Source organism: Dunckerocampus dactyliophorus, chromosome 21 (assembly GCF_027744805.1).
Source record: "Dunckerocampus dactyliophorus isolate RoL2022-P2 chromosome 21, RoL_Ddac_1.1, whole genome shotgun sequence".
Lineage (NCBI taxonomy): Eukaryota > Metazoa > Chordata > Actinopteri > Syngnathiformes > Syngnathidae > Dunckerocampus > Dunckerocampus dactyliophorus.
Window position 1 is genome coordinate 3,331,314 of NC_072839.1, and position 25,461 is coordinate 3,356,774.

Below are 25,461 nucleotides of genomic sequence, written 5' to 3' on the forward strand. Positions count from 1 at the left end.
TTCCTCGCCGACTCTCTTAACTGTGTTTATTCTTTCAACACTGACACCCACAGATGTGGAGAAAAGTCTGCTGCCAGCGCAATTTTAACAATAACTCACCTTACCTTCCCCTTCACCGTTTTTCCAAGGTGTGGTTCCTGAACAAATATTACCCTTTAAAGGAAAACTGCACTTTTTGGGGGGGAATTTTATCCATCATCCGCAATGCTTATGGAAGACGTGAACATGTGCGTTCTAAAGATATAAAAACGGCTGAAAAGAGGCAGCTAACGAATGCACGTAACAGGTTTTATATCCGTGCTGTGAGCATGTAGTAACAGTCACATTCATGATAACATGTAATGCTTATAGTATTTTGGTCCTTTAGTGGAACTTCCTTCCCGGGTGCATTGATTTCACATGGCAACATAGAAATGAACACTCCACCTAGCGTTAACGTCTCCAAACTCAAAAACACGCCAGCAGTGGCGGCAGCTCCAATATGTAGCGTTACCTTTCGCTAGTGGCCTGGGGCACTGTGAGCGCGAGTGTGTGATAAAGCTAGCTGCTAGTCGGCTAGTAGCTTACCAGTGTGGTGTGGCGAGGTGTCACTACGCCACTTACGTTGTTCTTCAGCGTAACAATGTTAATCACAATACTGTAATAATGTCGCTGTAGCTTGGTTAATATGTAGGTCACATTATGTAAATGGAGCGTTTTATAGGCGGCATTCTTAGCTGCCTCTTTTTTTATCTGTTTTTATATCTTTAGAACGCACAGAAAAGAGAAAGACATGTTCATGCCTCACATTAAGATTGTGGATGATGGGCAAAATTCCCCCCGAAAGTGCAGTTTTCCTTTAAAGCACGTTCTGTATATGCCATACAGGGGACCCACTCAAAGCTGGTCGACCTCTGATTTGTCCAAAATATGAATATATTTGTCAAATATGTAATAATTGGAATAGAAAGGGTCAAAAGCGGATCCTTGATGAGCATCGTTAATCCGTTCCGGAAGGTCCGACACTAACCGGAACGTAGGGCCACATGGTGAATGAAAGGGTGCAACTTTGCCACTTTGATATTTGTAAAGCAACGCATGTAGTTATGCTTTGTGACATAGGTGAAAAAAACATATTATTATCAACTTCATTCTTTGCTTTTTTTCCATTTTTTCATTCAACTTGCTGTTTTTTTTCCAAAATATTTCTTCTTCAATAATCTTTGTAAATTTTCCTTTGACTTCATTCCCATATTATAGCTTCCCCCCAACCTAATTTCCCCAAAATTACAACTTTATTTTGTTTATTTCTCATAATATTACAACTTCAAAAAAAGAAAGCATTTTTTCTTTATTATTTCAACTCTGTGCTAAGAAAATGATGTTATTTTTCCTCATACTTTTACGTGTTGATTTTCATAAAATATTTACTTTTTTTCTGCACCTTTTTTGTTTCTTCATATTTTTACTTTTTTTGTGTAACTTTTCCCACAACCTAACCTTCCAAAAATGACAATTTTATTATTTTAAATATATTTGTTTCTCATATTATGACTTTAAAAAATTCTTTCTTAAATATTTCCACTTTATGCTAATAAAATGATGTTATTTTTCTTTATAGTATTGCAATATTCTTGCTAAATTACCACTTTTTCTCTTTCGATTACAACTTTTTTCAAAATACATTTTGACTCCATTACTGTAAAATTACTGCTGATTTTTCCATTTTTGCTGTTGTATATTTTTGTAGTTTTCTTCTTAAATTACATATTTAGACTTTTCTCTCACCTCATGTTGAGGCTGAGGCCGTAAAAAGCCAAAGAAAAAGCAAAACACAGCGATCTGAGGACTCATGAAGAAGGCTAAGGTACATCCGTTCCAACACAATGTAAGACTAACGCAAAGACATTGTTATTGTTGTTGTTATTGCTTAACATAAGAGAGGTGTACAGGCTTGTCGACAAAAAAAAGATTGCAGAGTGGCACAAGTGCGCAAGTATTATTACTATATAAGCATAGTAAGCATATTAAATGAAATACATTTTTGGGTATGTGTGTGTGAGTGTATATTGTGCCTTATTTATGATTTATATGTCTTATTCTGTCTTATTATGTGAACCATTTTTGGTAATAGGAGTGTAAGGGTGACTATTCGGGTTGCTCTAGAACATCTTAAACAGGTTTTCTATACTCGAACTATAAAAATCCAATTTATAAATAAGGAATTCTACTTCATGTATGTTTCAAGATTTTTAAAATGAAGAGAGCCTCCTAAAAGTTGGAGTAATTGTTTTAAAGACATCAAGCAAGTGTTTTAGTTTTCCATTCCAATAATACTCAGGCACGGTATCGCACCCACTCCCCTGGGTGGGCGATCACTGTATGGCTGTGATGCTCGGGTAGCCATGGTGGAGAGGCTGTGATCATCCCCGCGTTTCATGTGAAGTGTCTGAGTCGCAGTCGCAGACATGACTTCAAGCAAAAACACAAAAAAAACTCACACACAAGGGCGCAGAGCTCGGATGAGACAGTGGAAAAAACAACTGATTTCCCTCAAAACACATTGTCAAAGCAGATGGGGACTATGCCGGAACCGGGGCAGGATGGATGGGGAGCAGGACTGTGATTGGGCAAATTTCAGCATGCGCACCAGCAGCACAGTAGCGTCACAACTAAACGGCCGTTCTAAGCGTCATGGTGCTGATGTGCCATGTAGTTGTAAATGCTCCTAAATAATTCTGTTTCAAGTTTGTATTTGACATACAAATACCTCGGAAATAATATAATGCAAAATAATAACGCTCAGTTAGGGTAAAAATAAAGGTCTCTGACGTTTTACTTTTTATGCATGATGTCACTGCTTTCATTTCTTCATGAACCCCAAGTGTTTCTAGACTGGCTGTCTAAAAGCTCAGACTGTCACTCTTGTTCATGTCGCAAGTCCTGTTTGAGGCGTATTCACATGTTGACATTGAAACAAGACTCTTGTTGAACAGGATTTGTCCCTTATCCTTCGTCAACATCTCAGCTCAATTGTTTAATAGCGGAACATAGCATAGTGTAACGTAATGCTACGCGTTGCTACAGAGCGTAACATAATATAGTGCAGCATAGCATAGCATAACACAATGTAGCATAACATAACAAAACACTATAACAACATAGAACATATCACGCAATATAACAATGTAACATAACAAAACAATATAACACAACACATGACATACATTAACATAACATAAAACAACATAGCATAACAAAACATATCACGGCATAACATTACATAGCATAATGATATAACATGTAACATAACACAACATAATGGTATAACATAACACACAACATAGCATAACATAACATGGGATAACATAGCATAACATAATGATATAACATAGCATAACATAACAAAACAGTATAACAACACAACATAGCATAACGTAACATGGGATAACATAGCATAACATAATGATATAACATAACACATAACATAGCATAACATAAAACAATATAACATAGCACAACATAACATTGCATAACATAGCGTGACATAACAATATGACATAGCATAGCGTAACACAGTAGTGTGTAACACAACATGGCACAACATAACATGTCTACATCTCATAACAATATGACATAACAATATAACATAACATACCATCACATTATAACATAACAGCATCACATAAAATCATGTAACATCGCATCACGTACCATAGTATAACATAACAATATAACATAACATACCATAGCATAACACAACATACTGCATAACATAGCATAGCATAACATAACAACATAACATAGCATAACATAAAACAATATAACATAGCACAACATAACATTGCATAACGTACCATAGTATAACATAACATAGCATAGCATAACACATAACATAACAAAACAATTTAGCATAGCACAACAGCATAGCACAACATAACATGTAACATATAACGTAACATATAACATAGCATGGAGCAACACAACTCAGGGAAAGAATAATCACGTAGAAGAAAAGGAGCCCCTTAAACATGTTTGAAAGCACCTTTTCTTCGATTTTAGAGGCAATTTTGGTCATTTCATGGATTCTACGACCTTCCTGACGTTCCTCTGTAATTAGGTTCTTATCCAAATTAAGATTCTTCGGCCTTTGTCGAAGCAATCAATGCGTGAGTTCCATTCCATGCAGCAAAAATGACCTTCCTTACTGTATCTTCCCTCCTCAGTCAGACGGAGAGGGGGATGAAGGTGATTATTGACAGTGAAATGAATACTGTATCTCAGCTCACTCTAGTGATGCGTAGGCAGAGCCTCGCCCACTGAAAGGCTACTACTCTCCTCGCCCTCAAAACATGCCCGTGGCGTTCCTCAAGGTTCCGTGTGATGCCTGAGGCGCTGAGTTGCTCATCGAGCCATTCGGTCCAGATGTTTATGATGAGATGAGCCTGACATATGCTCAGGCTTTTAGCGCCTTTTCCGTAGATACATTGATTTAACCTGCAGCGACGTGCGTTCAATCCATACTGGCATTTTTAATTGTGGGAGACGGTGGCTAAAGAATGACATGAACTCAATGTGCCATAAAAAGAATATGGCACCAACCCCTTGCTGTGAAATCTCGTTAATAAAGCCATCCCAGTCCTAGCTCCTTTGGGCGCAGAGAAGCTGAAGCACTGTAGGTGACGCTCTCCAACGTGCCAATAAATGGAACTTGCATGTGTTAACGAGATCCGAAAACCTTTTATGCCTCATTGCCTATTGTCTAAAATATACAGTGTGTGAGACAATGTGTCCAAAGCAAGGTGTGGGTGAATAATAAACATGAAGGTGTCTTTATTAAAATGCAGCGTTGGATGAAGAGGCATTTTAGGGCCCATTCGTTGCCGTAGATTTCTGTCGGGAAAAAAACGTAGAGCTTAAAACAGAACTTCACTTGTAGGAGTAGATTTCAACTTACCTGACAAGACCCCCATTCAGCAAGCAATTAAATCATTACCTTGCTGTTTTTAATGACTTGTTGGCTTAACGCTTATTTCAGAAGAACAAGGTGTTACAAGGAACTGAATGCAACTAGCTCCAAATGACATTTTTTTAAACCAAAAACAGTAAAGAAGACCACCACCATTGCTGTTACCAAACGTGTTTCAAGAGGAGATTGTACAAAAAATCAAGTCTGGTGCTTGTGTGTCTCACTGAACATTATCGTAACATTACTGACACCTAGTGACCAGTGTAGAATACCACACAACATCTTGGAATGCGTCTTCTGAATGCCTTATATTTGCGTTTTACTTCATTTTGCCACTTTTATCCTTGAAAAGGCATGCAATAAATATGGATATAGATATGGATATGGATAAATATGCTTTTTTTTACCAGCTGATCATATTTACCACAACACAGCATAATTTATGAATTAACATAGTTTTGAAAAGCCGTGATAGACTGAAGCCACGAAATTTGAAGCATGATTGGGTAATACAAGTACAAGTATAAAGGTGACTATGGGGGTGTTATTTCATGTTTAGAGGCTTCTAATAATGTTAAAAACTGTATTTAGAAGGTAGTAAACAGGTTTTCTATGCTTTAACTACGAAAATATTCCATTTATAACTTTTTAGACAAATTAGGTAAGGTAAAATACTAAAATAATGAAATATACAATACCTAACTTATCTTCAAATAAGAACTTATAAACAGTAATACGCATTCGATTCATGTTACATTATTGCCTCTCCCTCAAAACCAAGCATGATTATCTTGGGTTTTTGATGTTTGACATGAGATTGTGCAAGTGTAGATCAAGGTTTTCACCCCCTGTTTTGTCTCAAAATAAGCTGCGCCATTTCCAATAATGTGGTGACAACTCAAGCCCAAAACACCTTTTAAAGAAAGACTGCTTTGGTCGTGACGATAAATCAATATCGACTCCACCTTTCTACATAAGTCTACTGTGTATTGTTGAAAACGATCATATCACCTAGAGGTTCCAAAATACAAAATAGATTTAAGAGGTTTATTTTTATGTTGGAACAGCATTGTTTGTAACATAACTTTTGATTGATCCGCTTACACAACTGCACATTTTCTTCCCCCCATATTGAGTTATGTTCAATAGATAATGTTGTTTATTTCCCCACACTGTGGCTGGCGATGTTGTGTTTCCCGTCGCAGGGCCAGGGCTGAAATAAACCCAGCGTTGTTGTATTCCTTCCAAATGATGGATTCACATGACCATAACCAGATGCTGCATGTTGCACTGTGCATGCGTTGGTCATGCACGCAGTCTTGTGTCCCAATCCTAATGAATGTCGTTAAAGCCGGCTGGGCCTCAGCCACGTCCACGCTTGTCTCTCTCGGGCCTCCGGTGGCTGAATCCGATGCACAGGCACATGACGTTCTGGATCCATCACATCAAGGAGTTGTGCATATGAACCTCTGTTGCCTTGCATCGTCTACGCGCTGGTGGTGGTGGTGGTGGTGGAGCGGCGCGGGAGAAGTGGGGGTGCGGGGCTTGGAAGGAATTGCATTTCCTTGAGGGAATTGTGTGTTTCTGTATGGATATTGCAAGCTGTGGCAGAAAGAATAAACAGACTTTGTCTAACACAGGGGATGGGCCTGTTCACAGAAGCGGTTCGGTGACTGATGTTTGTCTGTGTCTATTTATTTGTTTGGCAAACAAATGTATTATTAACAAACCACTGCCACATGCTGTCCTTGCTGGGCTTTCTTTGTTTGCGTCGCTGTCTTTTTCCATGCCGGCATGAATGAGCAGGGTGGCCGGACCACCTCGGGAATGGTAAAAGTGGCAAAATAAAATATGAGATGAGATTCGGCTAAAGAGAAGCAAAATCAGGGGTGTCTAAAGTGCATCCCGGGGGCTATTTGCGTCCCCCAGGTGTGTTTTTTTTTTTGTTATTGGCCTGCAAAATCTTCTATAATTATAATTTAATAAGAAAACTAAAAAAAAAAAAAAAAAAAAAAAAACAGCAGCAAAAACTGAAATCAGCAGTAATTTTACAAGAATAAAGGAAAAATATTAAGAATTTTAAAAAGTCATAATTTTACGGCAATAATGTTGTAATATTACAAATACTAAAATGATAAAAGTTACATTGTTAAAGTTGAAATATTAAAGCAAAAAGTCATAATCGTATGAGAAATGAACAAAACAAAATAAAGTTGTAATTTTTGGAAAATCAGTCTGGGGAAATAGTCATATTATGGGAATAACGTCATAATTACACAAAGAAAATTTACCAGAAGAATGTTGAAATAGTTTGAATAAAAAAAGCAAAAATGGAAAAAACAGCTGGAATTTTACAAGAATTTTACAAGTCCAACTAGAAAAACTTATTCTAATGAGAAAAAGCCGTATATTTAACTTGAATTTACTTGAATGTACCATACAGTTGGAATATAAAAAAAATATGATTTTTTTCAAAGTTGTAATTTTATGAGAAACAAAACAAAATAAAGTTGTAATTTTTGGAAAATTAGGTTGGGGAAAAAGTTGTAATATGAGAATTAAATCAAAATATTAATATTAAAATATTAAAAGTCAATTTTACGAGAAGAAACTTGTAATATTATGAGGAAAAATAATGTGATTTCAGGAGCATGTTGAGTTGAAATATTAAAGAAGAAATTTTTATTTTTTTAAGTCGGAATATTATTACAAACAAAATAAAACAAAATAAAGTTGGAATTTTTGGAACATTAGGTTGAGGAAAAAGTTCTAATATTAAAGGCATACGATTACGAGAAGAAAATTTATGAAGATTATTTAGGAAGAAAGTAAAAATATTTGGAAAATAAAAAAAATTGGGGAAAAAAGCAAACGGATAATGCAATTTTTTTCCTATATGACAAAGTTGAGATACATTTTTTTCTTGAAATATATTTAACTTCTCAGCAGATCTAAATGTGTTGCTTTACAAAATAACAAAGTGGCAAAGTTGCATCCTTTCATTTTTCACTATGTGACCCTCGCTGGAAAAAGTGGACACCCCTGAGCTAAATGAACAAAGCAGCGCAACAATACAGTATGTACTGGAGAAGTTTGACGCCTGTCATGTGGAGAATAGCGGCTCAGTTGTTACCATGGCGACCAACAATCAGCTAGGGGTGTCCAAAGTGTGGCCTCGGGGCAATTTGCAGCCTGCAGCTCGTTTTTTATTGGCCTGCGGCCATACCTGTCGGCATTTACGTTTGAAAATATGGGAAATTTCTCAAGAAAGTTAGGGAATGGCTTTTTTACCTGCCACAGGATACAGTATGTATTACCTCAATGTTTTCTTTTCATGGCAGTGTTCGATATTACTATTTCACTTTTAGATTCAGTCGAATAGCTTCCCATAGCAATGCTTTCATGACACGGCCACTCACATAGCACAACTAGTGTTGCACTAGTTGACAGCATTCAGATGACACATGGAAAAGTACTGAGACTCTATCAGCATACTTAGAACCGGTTTTAGGGAGTATACGGCGAAAGTGGCTCCACAAACCCAGGCTTTGTGCTCAAGATGCAATTCGACAAAACCTCACATCCGCAATCAGACTTAATTGGTCCCGCGACGGCGGTTATCAACTTACTTTGTCTGGTTTTCGGCTTCGTGCTAAGTGGGCGTTCACATGAAAGGGGGGGTTTGATGTCATATTATTCAACTTCCGCTGAAAGGTAAAGCGATCCCAGCAAGTGTATTTTACAAAAAATGAGTACGTAATTATTATGGGGCGTTATGGGAGTTCCCAAAAGATTATGACTGCTAAAAGCAACACCGTCATTGATGCCTCGGCGTGTTTATTCCTCCAGCAAATATTGTAATATGAGAAGCCTAACAGGATCAGTACTCACGCAAAGACTCGACATTTATATTGCATTTTATATCTGGAGCTCGCGTGAGCATATCTACCGTATTCCCACGGCTGAAAATCTATCTCACTTATAGATGGATAATTTCATCAGGGAATGCTCTTTAAAAAAAAAAAATCCATGTGCCCTCGGAAACCTCGTAGGTTCTGAATAAATGGTGACGCCATCTCCGAATGAGTTAAACAGTGAAACAGTGGCACTTTCAGAGTTGATTTTAAGCTGAAAGCCTGGACATAACCTGGTTTCGACCAGGCTACGAGTTTAGCCTAAGTTACCACGGCGATACAGCTGCTTTAAAAGAGAGCTACTTTCGCTGAACGCGCAAGTCCGATTCCTCGGAATGATGCAGTACAGGGCTAACTGACGACATCGTGGTTCAAACATCGCGCTCTCACTTGCTTTTTTTCAAAAATCAATTAATACACGATCGCTGTTTTGTGGTTGAATATGGTCTATTATTAGTTTTAAAAATTAATATTTAAGCAAATTGTATGTATTTATGGCCTAAATTCAGCATTTTCAAGCATAAAAATGGCTAAATGAATAACAATACAAGTATAAGGTATTCAAAAGACATGATGTGAAGTTAAATATAATATCTGTGACTTGTGTGACGTGTGTGTGATGTCAGGTAGTAGAGTTGCCTGTTAGCTGAGCGCTCGCAGCAGGTTAGCAGTGTAGAGAGTGGCTGACAGCAGCTCCTGTGTGAATGTTCACTGCATGGGTTCTCTGCTGGTTAATAAAGCGATTGAAGTCCATCATGAGTCTCTCCACAACTACAGACAGCAACAGTATAGTCGTATTCTACACTGGTCTCTAGGTGTCAGTAATGTTACATTACCAGGAAGTATGGTGTCACTGCTAACATGTGAGCCTATCTTATCTCATTTACGACTAAGATGGCTTATTTTCTGTTATTATGTCTACTATATAAGGTAATGCAAGTGTAAAGGTGACTATAGGAGTGTTATTTCATGTCTAGAGGGCTCTAATGTTAAAAAACATATTTAGAAGGTGATAAACAGGTTTTCTATGCTCTAACTATGAAAATATTGCATTTTTAAATAAGGAATCCTACTTGGCGGACATTCACTTACTACGTTGGGGTGTGGAACCAATTGGGCCGACTGTAGTTTGTTATGTGCAATGTTGTACAGTAACCTAGACGGTGTACAAAAACTCAGCCAAAATTTGTCGGAAACCAAATCTGGGGTGTTTGGAAACAAATTTATATCATTCTAATTAAGCCGCATTATTATTTTTGTGGGGGGAACACATAAAAACTGTTCTTTAATCATTTAAGAAGTTATGATAGATGCCTGGTACCTTGAATAATTCAATGAATGAACACTATACGATATAAAGAAGGATGATACATTAATTGGCTTGACTTCAGCTTCAGTTAAAAAAAAAACAAAAAAACATCACATCAGTCAGCTTGTGGCTAAAAATTGAATTCCGCTTCATAACAGCACAGGAGCAATAAATGACCCCTTTAGGCTTTACTTTGCAGATTTGATGTCTCCTGCAGGTTCTGCCTCCTTACTCCCCAGACAAAATGCCTCCATTACTCCAGCCCATGAAATTAGCAGAGCTCATTTGGAAGGAAACACCCTGAAAATGGCTTTTAAAAATGATAAAAGTGGGCCGATAAATCATGACATTCACTATGCCTTTTCCTTTTAACTTAGATCGTCGGCTGAGTGGGCCCCCCTCAGCATCATTCTCGCCCCAAAAGGAAGTGCCTGTAGCTTTGCCTGGGAGTAGCTGGAATAAAAATAATGCTGTGAAAGGCTTATTCTTGTGCACAATCGCACTTGAGGCAATTCAGCCATTGCACAGACCAGCAGCCGGAGAAAATGAATCTGGGCAACTGACACCTTTTCTAAAGGTTTTTTTTTTTTTAAATATACTAGACAGCTCATCTGCAATCAACAGGAAATACTGCAATTTGTATAAGGTGTTCATTGAAATATATACTCTCACTTACACAATACTTTTTCTCCAGCTGACTAACCAGTGAGATGAGCATTTAGAGGTGATTATCCAATCAAGGTTGAATCTGTGATGTACAGTATATATTGCAACTATTTTTCACACTTAGTAATAATAGAGCAAGGCATAGTGCTTAACATCGCTTCCCCTCCTACTAAACCACAGGTTGGCATTCGATATGTGTCAGCCACGTGTCTTTTAAAAGGGCTTAGTGTGTGTCAACAGCTTTGGCATCTTTGCGTGACCTTTGCTTCCTGGATGCTGGCTGTGAAGGGTGCAGCTTGTCACTGTAGAGCAAGAGAAATGTCTTTTTACACCCAACTGGCTGCCGTTCATTAAAAAAAACACACACACTTGACTAGAAATGGCAAGGTCAGCTAAGCAAAAGGGTCATTTCGATGAGAACTTCACCTAAATATGACCAGACTGTGATGGAGATGAACATTCGGATTGTTACTTTATACACTGCTTATCAAAATGGTAAGACTGGTTGAAAAATTGCAAGAACTGTTGGATCTTAAGGAGGTTCTAAGTAGAGCTTCCAAATACAAAAATAAGAAATGGGAGTAAGACAAAACATTTTTGACAAAGCAGTTTATTGTAAACAAGCATTAAAAGTTTAAGGCCATTGCTAAAAAAGCCCCAAATCCCTCCTAAAATAGAAGTAAAATGTTCAAAAAAGAATTCACTAATGAGTATCTGCACCATTCTTGTTAATCATCTGAAAAAAGGGTTTGGGCATGCTTGATGCCAGCGTTTCCAGGACGCTAGTGGGACTGTTGCTCCAGGTGGTGAAGATGGCTTCACGGAGGCCCTCCACTGTCTGGAGCTGATGTCCATTTTTATGCACTTCACTTGCCATCCATCCCCAAATGTTCTCAATTGGATTTATGTCAGGGGAACACGCAGGATGGTCCAAAAGAGTGAGTTTATTCCTCTGGAAGAAGTCCTTGTCAGACGGGCATTGTAAATTGCAGCGTTGTCCTGTTGAAAAAGGCAGTCATTACCACACAGACGAGGGCCTTCAGTCATCTCCACATAGCCAGCTACCGTTTGACACCCCTACACAACCTGAAGCGCCATTGTTCCATTGAAGGATCATGATGGCACCTCCTCCACTCTGCCGGGTAGAAAACATCTCAGGTGGGATCTTCTTGTCATGTCAGTAACGTTGGAAGCCATCAGAACCGTCAAGGTTCCATTTTTTCCTCATCAGAGAGTAAACCTTTTTTCCACCTTTCAATGTCCCATGTTTGGTGCTCTCTTGCAAATTGCAAACGGACAATTTTGTGGTGTAGAAGGAGATGAGGCCTTTGAAGACATTTTTTGTTCTTAAAACCCTTCTCTCGCAGATGCCGTCTAATGGTTAATAGACTGCACTTTATTATTAGACTACATTTTTACCATAGGAAATACAGTGGAACCTCAGTTAGCGTCCGCCCCGCCCACCAGACTTGATCAACAGGCTTTTATTGCAGGTTTGAATGGTCTCACTATGGGCAGAATAATCCTTAATGCCACAGTTGCTACTGTTGCAGTCGTAACCCACCCCAAGATAAAACTCTACGCTGAACCCCCAACGTCACTTCCTGTGCGCCCCCACACTCGGCTGCCCTAGTCCCAGAACACATTTACAGTCTTATGTATGTCTTTTTTTCTGTTATTATGTCTACTATTTTGGGTAATACAAGTGTAAAGGTGACTATAGGGGTGTTATTTCATGTCTAGACGGCTCTAATAATGTTTAAAAAATTATTTAGAGGGTTGTAAGCAGGTTTTTTGATGTTGTAGCTATGAAATTATTCCATTTATAAATAAGGAACACCACTTCACTAATTCACTAATCACGGCAGACGGTTCGGAAGCAATGAACCTCAATAAACAGTTAAGAGAACAAATGTTTGGTTTTTTTGCGTCAGTAGTTTCGGCACAATCCTGCTAAGCAGCTCCAAACAAATGTTGCCCAACACGTATAACCCCACTAAAGCATCTTGCCAGTGTGGTAGGTCCTCATTGACACACAAAGAAGAAAGTTTTGTAAAGACGGCAGTCATCTGAGAAACCCTCCTCTTCCTGTGAAACATTTTTACAAACAGATGACACTTTACCTGCCAACTATCCTTCCTCTGGTGAGGCAGCGTCCTTAATTAAATGTTTAGTGTTTCAAGACGGCTAAGAGGAGCAGCAGCGCGTGTCAATTAAAGCCGTCTTGATGTTCAGACGACGCAACTCTTCGCCTCTCAAGCACTTCAGTGTTGTTTTGTTTTCAGATGTGCTAATAGCCGTGTGCGCCAGGCGCGATGAGCGTGCCGTGCACCCACTCGTACGCACGGCCGGGCGGGGGGGTGGTGGGGGGATGCGCACACTTGCAGACTGCGTGGGTGTTTACACACTAAAACAAGCTCACTAATGACTAAGTGGCATCCTGCTTGAGCGATGACATTCGTCTGATGAGTCCATTACGTCATTTACATTCAAATGCATCAAGCACCGCAGCTTTAGTCTGTGATCTTCTTCTTCTTCTTCCATCGTGTCCTACAGCCACACAGCACTTTAAAGCACCAGTCCTCAAAGGGGAGGAGGTGGGGGGGAGTTCATGAGGTCTTTGAAGAGACCTAGCATGGACAAATAACACCCTTTAAAAATAGTTTTAAAAAAGCCCATGCTTTTTAACAGACTTCTACAATTTTATAATTATCTTTGCACAGCCTGCAAAGAATAAAACGCCATCTGGGCTTCAGTGAAAAGTCACCCTATACTTAAAGAATGAGTGTATCATGCAGATAATGCGGATGACTCTGCATTCATTGCAAATGGAAATAAAAAGTACAATTCAGCCTGCCTATTATAAACCCTAATAATGGCACTGGGGCGTAATTGCTACACCATTGGGGAAGACAAAGTCCTGCATCTTAACCCTTTCTGTAATGTTAGATATTATCATTATTACTATGAGAGATTCAGTCTAATACAAGGGGGTCCAAAGTGCGGCCCGGGGGCCGTTTACCGTTGTTTTTTTTGTGGCCCGCAGCACATTCTGAAAATATTATTTAACAGAAAAACCTTTTTTCAAAAAAAAACAACAAGCTAGCAGCAAAAATGGAAAAATCTGCAGTAATTTTACAGGAATAAAGTGAAAATGTAACGAGAAAAAACAAGAAAAGGTTGTCATTTTTTACAAGAATAATTATAGTAATATTACGAGGAAAAATAACGGCATAGGGCATAAAGTTGAAATATTGAAAGAAAAAAGTCATTCTCACAAGAAAAAACGTGCAATTTTACGAGAATAAACTTAGTAGCTTTGTAGCATATATATATATATATATATATATATATATATATATATTTGTTTTTTAAGTCTTAATATTTTGAGAAAAAAGTAAAGTTGTAATTTTGGGAAAATCAGGTTGGGGGAAAAAGTTATATGGGAGTTATATGGTTATAGGAATAAAGTCTAATATTATGGGAATTGTCATATTACAAAAAGGAAATTTACAAAGATGATTTAAGAAGAAATGTTGAAATATTTGGAAAAAAAAACCCTTAAACAATGGGGAAAAAAGAGCAAAAACCAAAGCGCACACTAATAATGCACTTTTTCACCGACAACCAAAGCTGAGATGCAGTTTTTTCTTGAAAGTTGTTGCTTTACAAAATATCAAAGTAGCTCAATTGCATCCTTGCTGGCTCTTGCTAGAAAAGGTTTGGGCACCCCTGGTCGAATAGCTTCTCAGAGAAGGCCTTCTTGACACACACACTCACATAGCACAATCAGAGTTGCACAACACTTACACATGACTGATGGAAAACTACAGGGAGACGCACAATAGATGCATTATTCTTACTCACACAAGCTTAACTCTCACTTCTACGCAAATGTAACTTTCATTTTCGAGAGGGCCCTGTAGACTCTGGACACTTTTATTCTCGACTCTGGATAAGAGTCCAATATATTGCTCTTATTTGTTAATACAGTTTGAAAACCTTTTACAAGAAGCAATAGCCATTACAGTACCTTTAATAACCCCCCATGTATGGATGCAAAGTACGGTAAATCAGTGCTGAAAAGTTCCCAATAATTGAATGAACTATTGGGTTTTTTTCCCGGTATTTGCGCAGTTAACACTTTAAAAGGCCAATTTAGTAAACTCTGCCTCTTTCAGGCGTCAGCAGATCTTTTGTTCTCACTTCTCTCTTCGCTTTATACAATTTTTATGTAGGGGGTGGTGGGGGTTGATAGAAAAATATCGAGAAGTCTTTTTAAATGAAAACAAGGTGGCGACAGATGCTCACATTTCTTCATTTATCATTTTTGCGTCCCTCCAAGCTGTCATTCTTCACCTAAATGACCGTAACCTTTTGAATTTTACCCAACCATATGGATGCTTGCATTTTTATTAAGCGTTTCTAAAACTCAGTTAGTCACCTGCTCAAGCATGGTATTCCATGCTTGAGCAGGTGACTAACTGAGTGTTAACGTCCCTGTGTAGGATAAGCGTCAAAGGTAGCAGATTAGTGATGCGTTAAAGCCTGATACAAGCTGAAAATGACATTGATGATATTTCATACAGTACAATGGAGAATAGAAAGTGAACATGTGACCTACAGCCGATACAAATCTTTTGGGAGGGAATTAAAATGAGGATTTGGCAATATTGTCCCCTCTCTTCCATACAGAAGAGCTCCAAAAAGCAAAAAAAAAAAGCGGATCCCTTCAGGCCACCCCAATTGGATTTAGGTCTGGGTTCTTGCTAGGCCTTTCTTTTGTTGCTGAAATGTGGAATTTTTTAGATATCGGGTCAAACAGAGTCGCAATTTGGAATTGTTTTTAAGTTCTAAAGCCCCAACTTAAAAGCATGACACTACCACCCCCAGGTGTCACCATGCCAGTCATTGGTTTACATCAGAAAAACCTGCTGTGTTCACTTTACGTACCCACTATACAGTAATCCCTCGCCACTTCACACTGTCACGGTTTCTCAAAAATGCATGATTAATAAATCAACGCTGTTTTGTGGTTGAATATGGCCTATTAGTCATAAATATGTGTATTTTTTTTGCCTAAAAGTGGCATTTTCAAGCATAAAAATGGCTAAATGAATGTAAATACAAATATAAGGCACTCAGAAGATGCATTCAAAGACGTGATGTAGTATTCTACACTGGTCACTTGATGTCAGTAATGTTACATTAATGAGACAACAGCCACCACAGGAAGTGCTGTACAGAACAGGAACTTAAAAAAACTAACAACAAGGAACTCTCCCAATGCTAACACATGTGAGTCTATTTTATGTCTTACATGTCTTATTTTGTCTTATTATGTCTTCTATATTGAGTAATATGAGTGGTTGTTTATCATAATTCCTTAGAAATAAATAGGATTTCTTAATTATAAATTTGATATTTTTGTAGTTAGAGCATAAAAAAACCTGTTTAGGACCTTATAAATACGTTTTTTTAAAACATTATTATATGCCCTATAGACATTAAATAACACCTTTATAGTCACCTTGACACTCCTGTTACCCAATATAGTACACATAATATGACAAATAAGCCATCTAAGACATAAATAACACTCATGCTTGTTTGTGTTGCTGTAAATGTGCTGGGGGACTTTAGTGGAGGGGTGGACAGGAAGTGACGTCAGTGTTCAGAGTTTAGTTTTATCATTCTCAAACCTGCAATAAAAGCCTGTCGTTCCTGTGGTGCTCAAGTCTGGTGCTGGTGCTAACATTGCTGACACCTAGTGACCAATGTAGAATACATATCATCGCAACATTTTTGAATGTGTCTTCTGAATGCCTTATATTTGTATTTTACTTCATTTAGCAATTTTTATGCTTGAGAATGCTTCATTTAGGCAAAAAAAAATACATAAAATTTGCTTCAATACGCATATTAACATTATTTAACATTATTGGAAAAATAGGCCATATTCAGTGAAGCTGCTTGATTTATTAATTCATATATTTTGAAAAAATAGTTGATAGAGTGAAGTCACCAAATTCGAAGGCATGTTATTTCATGTCTAGAGGGCTCTAATAATGTTTAAAACCGTATTTAGAAGGTGGTAAACAGGTTTCCTATGCTCTAACTACCAAAATATTACATTATATTTGATTTATGAATAAGAAATCCTACTTCGCGGAATAAATAATAGTAATAGTAATAAACGAGGGATTACTGTACACAGTTTTCTTTGCCAGCGATAATATTACACTGACATGAGGTGAGTCTCGGGTCGGAGCGTCGGTGTTTATTCCCTGACTAAATCCTGGGCATAAAATGGGTTTAAGTGTAATCACAACACTAAAAAGGTCAGAGACTAATAAGATTACCACTCCATAAGATGAATGATGGTGTCCTTTTTGACCCAAAGGGCTCACATTAAGAAGAGATTAACAGATCAATGACCAACAACATTGCAACTTCCTATTTGTGTTCACATCCTCTGAATGACTGCCTCAAACACGTTTCATAATGTCAGGAGAATTTCACCTGGAGTCTCCCCAGAGCAAGGGCACAGAGTCGATACCTGATATTTATTAAACGTTGACATTATCCTGGCAAGCCGTATTACGTATACTGGATATGTGTGTGGGTGTGTCAGTTAAGGTAATTCTGTCCCATTCATTCACACCAAGCTAAATGTCTGCCGATTAAACCTTCCATAAAACTGTAACTGCTTTTATTTTTAGCTTTTAGGCTGCATTTACATCAGTTTTCTCTTTGTGTGTGCTGTGGAACTAAAATGATATCCTGTTGATTAGGGCTGCAATTAACGATTATTTTCTTAGTCAATTAATCTGAAGCTTGTTGTTTCGATTAATCGAGTAGTCGGTTAGGCCCTAAACCAGGGGTGTCCAAACTCTTTCCGCCAAGGGACCACATCGTGAAAAATCATAGGATGCAAGGGCCAGTTTCATGTTTTGTAAAATGTAGATATGAAAAATCCTATGATTACTATCAACTTCGCTCTTTGCTCGTATTTGTCCTGATTTTTTCTGTTTTTTTAAATACTTTTCCAAGTATTTCAACTGTTTTCTTAAATGATCTTCATATATTTTAATAATCTTCTCGTAATATCATGACATTATTTTCATAATATTTTGACTTTATTGTTTTGTTTTCATAATATTGCAACTTAAAAAAAACATGTTTTCTTTAATATTTCAACCCTATGCTACTAAAATGTTTTATTTTCTTGTTAAATTATATTTTTACAATGTGCCAAGGGCCGGAAATGGCCCTCAGGCTGCACTTTGGACACCCCTGCCCTAAACAGAACAAATCAATATGAAATCAAGATGATATTTTTTTCTTAATATTTTCACTTAATGCTCGTCACACAACTTTTTCCACAAACTAATTTGCGAAGAAAATTACAACTTAACAGTATTTGTTGTTTTGTTTTTCAGAATATTACGACTTAAAAAAAAATTCAACTTTATCCTGCCAAAATGATTATTTTTTCTCATAATACTACGATGTTATTCTTGTAAAATAAAAAAAAACTTTTTCTTGTTAAATTATAACTTTTTTCTTTAAAATTTTTACTTTATAGTAAAATGACTGCTGATTTTTTAATTTTTGCTGTTATTGTTTTTTTTTTTTTTGTTAAATTACATTTTTAGAATGTACCGCGGGCCAATAAAAAAACATTTGTGGGCCTGAAATGGCCCCCGGGCCGCACTTTGGACACCTCTGCACAAAATGGCCAAATCATTATGGACCAAACACAAGCAGTTCATGGTTTTGTCCGCAACATATCAGAAAAGAGACAACAATGATTGGAATTGTTTTCCAAAGTTCAAACTGATGTGTGCGAATATCTCATTTTTCCTAAAACACAAAGATAGCAGGTCTGTTTTTATGGATGACTAAGGAAATAAAAAAATATTCACATTTGAGAGGCTGAAATCAGAGGATATGTACATTTTTAAATCTAGCAACGATTACTCGAATCCAAAAATGGTTGTCGATGAAGTGCATAATTGATTAATCACTGATTCATTGTTGCAGCTTTGCTGTTGATACTTCAAAGGGCAACACGGTAGCTGCCATTAAGCAACGACCAAATTCCCTTTCATCATCTTGTATCCTTCCATTGAAACCAAATCTACAACAGGACTGTAATTTGAGCCTGTGTGGTTTCAGCACCACGGACAGCGACCACCAGGCCTCATTGACATGACACGACCTCTTCCACGTTTCCAGCTCCTTTTCAATAAAAACTATGCGCTTAGTCTATACAATACAATATATTTTATTAAGCGGGACATATATAGGGATTCTTCTATTGTTTCCACATTGTACATTTGGTGAGCAACGTCACTGAACATTGAAATCAATCAAAAGCTATAAGCAGATTCCGCAATGTCGAACACACACTAAATGTGAATATGTACTTTATAAATGATAGATTCATTCTTCATTTTTTTCAGGAAAAGGGCTCTCTAAGTCACGTCGTTTCCGGCGGCTTCTTCTTTTTATAAATAACTCTTCTTGTAGCCCTGATTTGGCTTATTTTCAGCATCCAAACGTAAAACGATTGACGGCACAAAAACATCCATTCGAGCAAAAAAAAAAAGCACTTCTTTCTCTGGTTGTCCAATAATTCCATATACTTCACTTGGACGGAAACCATATATTCGTTAAGGCTATACAAAACTTAAAATAGAGCATAACACACTCGTCGCTTCTTCCACTTCATGTCCTCTCCTTTGTTGTTTTTGTCCCTTTTGGTTTCCCAAGCCAGAAAAAAAATCCCCAACACACCACCACGACGTCCTGCCTGCGTAAAAGTTGATGAATTTTTGAATCTCCAAGGTTCATATTAGACTAGATAGACGAATGTGAGGAGGAAGAGGAGGAGGAGGAGGGAGGTTGGGGCGTGTGAATCATCAGGATATTCGTCGGCTTCCTTGGCTGTTCTTGTTGAAAATAAATTGCATGTTGTTGTTGATCCAAGCAGAGTCCCATCCCGGGTCAGATTATAGAGGAAAGACCAGAAAGCCTGAGAAGGTGGAGTATTTCCATCCGCCCATGAGGGTGCCTCGCTCCAGCTTCAGGTAAACGCGGTCCTCCCGCTCCACCATCAGCAGTACTCCATTACTGGCCGCCTCCCGTGTGACGTCCTGATCCCCGGCAAAGGCTGATATCACTGGGTAGTCGTTCTGCATCAGGTTTACCTGCAGAACGTGAGGATGTTTTTTTTTGGTTTTTTTTCGTCTTTTACAAGTGAAATTCCACGGACGGATAACAGGTGCTCACCTGAATGGTTTGTCTGTTGTAGACCTTCACTACGTGGAAGCTGAAACTATAAATCCCCCTCCTCGGAGCCTGGAAAACACTCGCCTTCAGGTCGAAATGGTTGCCGATGTTGACTAAAACCTGCAAATCCAAGCATTTTATTCACATTTTTACAGTCATAGAATATACTATGAGGCTGTCTTTGGTGCCTGTGCCAAATGCTTCAGGCTGTGCGTCAGAGTTTGGTTTGGTTCCAAATTGGTTACGTGGTAGAAGCACCCAATAGGAAACAACAAAAAAAATCCAACCACAATTAAAAGGAAACCAGTTTCATCTTCCTAAAGTGTCTGTTTCTCGTAGTTAATATAAAGTCACCTTAAATCATGTACACCCTCCCTTAAAATGGTGGATTTTTGCTTGTGCAGGATACAGAAACACCCATTACGCACTTCATTAACTGCTAAATCTTCTTAAGGTGGCTGAATACTGACAGTTCATCAGTGGAACATCATTTTTAAACATGTTTAAATATGTACAGCACTAAAATTGCTGATTTTCTTAGCCCTGGATCTGAAAAAAAAAAACATTACGCACAACTTGAAATAAGTAGAGGTCTTGTCAAGGGGGCTGCTTCTTAAGGTTCGGGTTAAGTCCAACATTAAATCAGTGGAGCAGCACTGTGAACAAGCTAAACGGACGCATAAAAGGGTTGATTTGTGGTTGCGCATGCATCCATAAAAACAAAACGCCATTTACGCACGATATTAGCAACGTTATCGTTATAATGTAGCTGCATCTGCTTCGAATTAATAAAAAGAACATTAAACAAGTCTTTTTTCGACATATTGCACGTGCAAAATTACGCGTTAAGGGATTGGTTTTACGCACAGCATTTAAAAACAGGCAAGGCACCTTAAGGATAAATTAGTTCCCCTGTGCTTTTTTCCGCCCACCTGGTCAAAGTAGATGGTCATGGAGGTGTTGCTCATCTCCGACGGCTCGTGGTTGGTGCCACGCACGGCCGAAAAAGCCACCTTTGCCCCGGCAGAGCGCACCGAGATGCCGAGTGAGGACGTGACCGCTCCGTCCGAGGAAGGGTTCGAATCACACACGACGAGACACTTCCCCTCCAGCACGATGGGCTCCGTGTCGTTCTGGCCGAGGCACACAACCACGGCGCACCCCAGGAGGAGGAGGAGGAGGAGCAGGAGGGCCAGTCCCGGGCAGCGCGCTGGCACCATGGTCGCTGATCCTGTGTTCGAACCCGGCAGCCCCCTTGGAGGTTTGTTAGCACTCAATCACCTGGTCCAGACTTTCCTACCCTGCTCTCCTCCCTCTCTCCCTATATCTCACTCTTAAACAACCCTCTGACTTGCCGGCTCCCCTCCTTCCTGTGCGCCTTTAGTTGGGGCTTTTGGGGGGAAGGATTCACACAAAGATTGCTGCACACCCTGAGAATTCAAAGCAAATGTTTTATTTTAGGGAAAAGTCATTTTGTCATCATTTTCACCAGCTACGTATTCAATTCACGCGTGTTATCCGTGCGTAAAATACGCAAACTACTGTTTTTATGAAATCGGAGCCATTTTCACATAACTGGAGTATAATAATTACTTTATTGAGCTTGTAAATGTAGTTTGTGACCTACCTGCGCACTCCATGCTGCTGGTTCCTCCTCTGCCGCTCACCGACTGAGCTGAGCGCTCAGATGCTTGTCCAAAAAAAAAAAAGCCAAGGTCTCTGGGCTCTCTTTCGATGGATAATCCACGCCCATTCTTTGTGTAACTCCTCGCAATTAGGAGCACACACTTCGACCGAAGGAGTTTATGTGTTTGTTTTTGTTTAAACAAGGGAGACAGTGTGTGTGTGTATGTGTGTGTGTGTGTGTCATTTATACACAGCTACTGCTGCTTCTGCTTTCTCATGTCTGCTTCTGATGCATCCAAAAACGAAGGGTGGCGTGCACGGAATAACCTTGCAGATGTACGGCACATTCAGCACTCATGTACGCGTATATGTTAACAATTTGACACTCCAGGCACTCAAAGCGCCAAATAGAAATGCTTTTGCGCCACCCAGTGGTAGCTTTTACCTGTCCACATGGTTCTTCTCCTTTACAAAGACAATAATGCTCAATATTGATCAAGTTAACGGCGTGTTTGCTATTTTTGTAGTTACAGTACTGTGGGAATGCAGTGCACCATCAATGCGTCTTTTTTTTATCAGTTTAGTTGTTATTTATATAACAATATCACCGCATGTGTTTATTATTGTGTGTTTGTTTGCACTGCATTGCACAGCACATTGTTCAATTAAATCATCTGACAGCGTGAAACTAAGCACAATTACCTTTGAAAGGGCTCAGACTTGTTGTACTTCCTTGCCACTTTGTGCTTCCAATTTCACCATTTCACTCTATCACGGTTTTTCCAAAATATAACAAATCATGCTGTTTTGTGGTTGAATATGGCCTATCAGTAATCAAATATATGCATATTTCAGCAGATTGTACTTATTTTTTTATTTTTCAATGTTTTTACCTATTTTTTAAATCAAGCATTTTTAAGCAAAAATAATAATAATAATAATAAATGAGGTATTCAGAAGACTCATTTAAACATTGTGATGTGATGGTATGTAGTATTCTACACTGCTCATTAGGTGGCAGTAATGTTACTGTAATGTTGGATGAGACACACAAGCACCAGACTTGATTGCCGGAACAACAGGCTTTTATTACAGGTACAAGCACAGGTACAAGAATCTCTAACATGGGGTACCGTTGCGGCCGTAACCCACGCCAAGCTAAAACTCAACTCTGAACCCCCTGAAGTCACTTCCTGTTTGCGCCCCCACTCAGCTCCCATGAGCATGAGTCTTGGCTTATTTTCTTTTATTATGTCTACTTTATTATGTAATAGGAGTGTAACGGTGACTATGGCGGTGTTATTTCATGTCTAGAGGGCTCTAACAATGTTAAAACACGTATTTAGAAGGTTGTAAACAGGTTTTCTATGCATAAACTGTGAAAATATTCTATTTATAAATAAGCAGTTTGACTTTGTGGAAATTCACTTATCACAGTCAGGTCTGGCACCAATTAACCATGATAAGAGTATATGGTTTAGTATAGTATATAGTATAGTCCCCCGTTCTCCCCTGACACCTCACGGTGCCCAAGAACTGCTTATGCAAATGGTCAGTGACCTAGGAGAAATGACTTGATAAGTCCAAGATGTTTTTCTTGATGGCAGCCATGTTTTGCAACCAATTTTTCTCAATTAGTGATGCCAACACATATGAGCAACTTAAAAGGGACCCATCCAGTAGGTATAAGAAAGAAATCATACACTGTCTCCAAAAGTTAGAGAAGGAAGAACTAATTGACAGACAGATGTATCATAGGTTATACCCTGGGGAGGCTACACCATGTATCTATGGCCTTCCAAAAATCCACAAGGAAGGGTTTCCCCTCAGACCCATTGTCTGTAGCATTGACTCTACCACGTACAATGTAGCGAAATATGTAAAAACAGTCTTATCCCCTTTGGTAGGCAACACTGATCATCATATAGAGAACACAAAAGGGTTTGTGGCGAGCATCAAAGACCTCAGATTGGAGCCAGAGGAAACTTTGGTGTCTTATGATGTGACTTCACTTTTCACATCTGTCCCCACCTCAGCAGCAGTCTCGGTGGTGAGGAAGAGACTGCTCGAGGACTCAACTCTGCATCGGAGAACAAAACTTAGTGCTGACCACATCTGCCAATTACTGGAAATTTGCCTTAACACCACATATTTTCAGTTTAGAGGGAAATTCTACAGACAAATTCATGGTTGTGCTATGGGCTCACCAGTCTCACCCATAGTGGCGAATCTGTACATGGAAGAGATGGAGAAACAGGCTCTCACATCCTTCTCAGGGACAAAACCAAGGCACTGGTTTAGATACGTGGATGACACCTTTGTCATAATCAAAAAACAAGAAATTCTGTCTTTCACAGATCACATCAATGCGGTGGACACCAATATCAAATTTACTCGCGAGGACACTAAAGAAAACCAACTAGCCTTCTTAGACTGCAAGGTAATTATAGGAAAGGACAGACAGCTACTTACAGAGGTCTTTAGAAAGGCCACACACACTGACCAATACCTGCTTTTTGAATCAAACCATCCACTACAACATAAACTAGGGGTTATTAGGACCCTCCAACATAGAGCGGAACAAATACCAACTAGTGCTGAGGGAAAGAAAAAGGAGACACAACATGTCCAGAGAGCGCTCTCAACCTGTGGGTACCCACGGTGGGCTTTTAACAAATGTCAAAAGAAGAGAGTAGGGAAAGAAACCCAAAAGCCCACAGAAGCAAAAAGGAGAGGAGTGGTAGTCCCTTATGTAGCGGGGGTCTCCGAAAAACTCCAGAGGATCTTATGGCAACACAAAATTCCTACCTATTTCAAACCAGTAAATACCCTGAGACAAAAATTAGTGCATCCTAAAGACAAGGCTCCAAACCAGAAACAGAGCAATGTGGTCTATTCCATCCACTGTAAAGATGAGGAATGCAAAGAGCACTACATTGGGGAAACTAAGCAAATGCTCCAAAAAAGGCTTTATCAACATCGCAGGGACAATGCTAGTGGTCCTCAATCAGCAGTACATCTACACCTGAAAGCTACCAATCACTCTTTTCAGGACAGCGAGGTAAAGATTTTGGCCAAAGAAAACAGATGGTTTGAAAGAGGAGTAAAGGAAGCTATTTTTGTCAAACAACAGAACCCATCATTGAACCGGAATGGTGGTTTGAGGTTTAATTTGGACCCTGTGTTCAGCAGGTTACTGAGACCAAAACCCACAGCTCTTAGTCTTGCAAATGAGGTGAAGGCAGGGCCGAGCCAGAACAATAGATGCTAACAAGCCAGTATCAGAGTCGTTCATACCCAATTCAGGGAGCGACACTTCCCTTTTATCGTAGGTGTGAATAACAGGATAGGATTATACCACTGCTCCGCCCAGGCTTAGTGTAACGAACCAATAGGAGGAGGGTGTTGGCACACCAATTCCGCCCACTCTTACTGTATTTAAGGCCTAAGCTACCAGCACTTATTAGTTTGCTGACGAAGCTCTTCGGATGAGGAGCGAAACGTCCGACACCTTCTACACAGAAGTACAGATGACGTCTCAAGAAGCCTTTTCCTCGATGGACAACTCCTGTACGACTGAGAGCCTACACAGACGCATTGCGACCAACTTTGGGAGAGACATCCTTCTGCTGGTACGTAGCTTAGAAAAGTCCACTCTTAAATTAGCAGATTTAAGGAACCACCTCAGATTTAATCTTAGA

The 25,461-nt window shown here is 38.9% G+C and overlaps 1 protein-coding gene across 1 annotated transcript; it reads right to left on the reverse strand.

The window, feature by feature from the left end:
- Positions 1–18,526: 18,526 nt before the first annotated feature.
- cbln2b (cerebellin 2b precursor) lies at positions 18,527–22,060 on the reverse strand. Its single transcript, XM_054765543.1, has 4 exons — positions 21,762–22,060; positions 21,067–21,564; positions 20,135–20,254; positions 18,527–20,052 (listed from the first exon to the last, which is right to left on the reverse strand). Exons 2-4 carry the CDS (start codon positions 21,352–21,354, stop codon positions 19,855–19,857), a joined length of 606 nt encoding a protein of 201 aa, XP_054621518.1. The 5' UTR covers positions 21,355–21,564; positions 21,762–22,060; the 3' UTR covers positions 18,527–19,854.
- Positions 22,061–25,461: the final 3,401 nt, after the last annotated feature.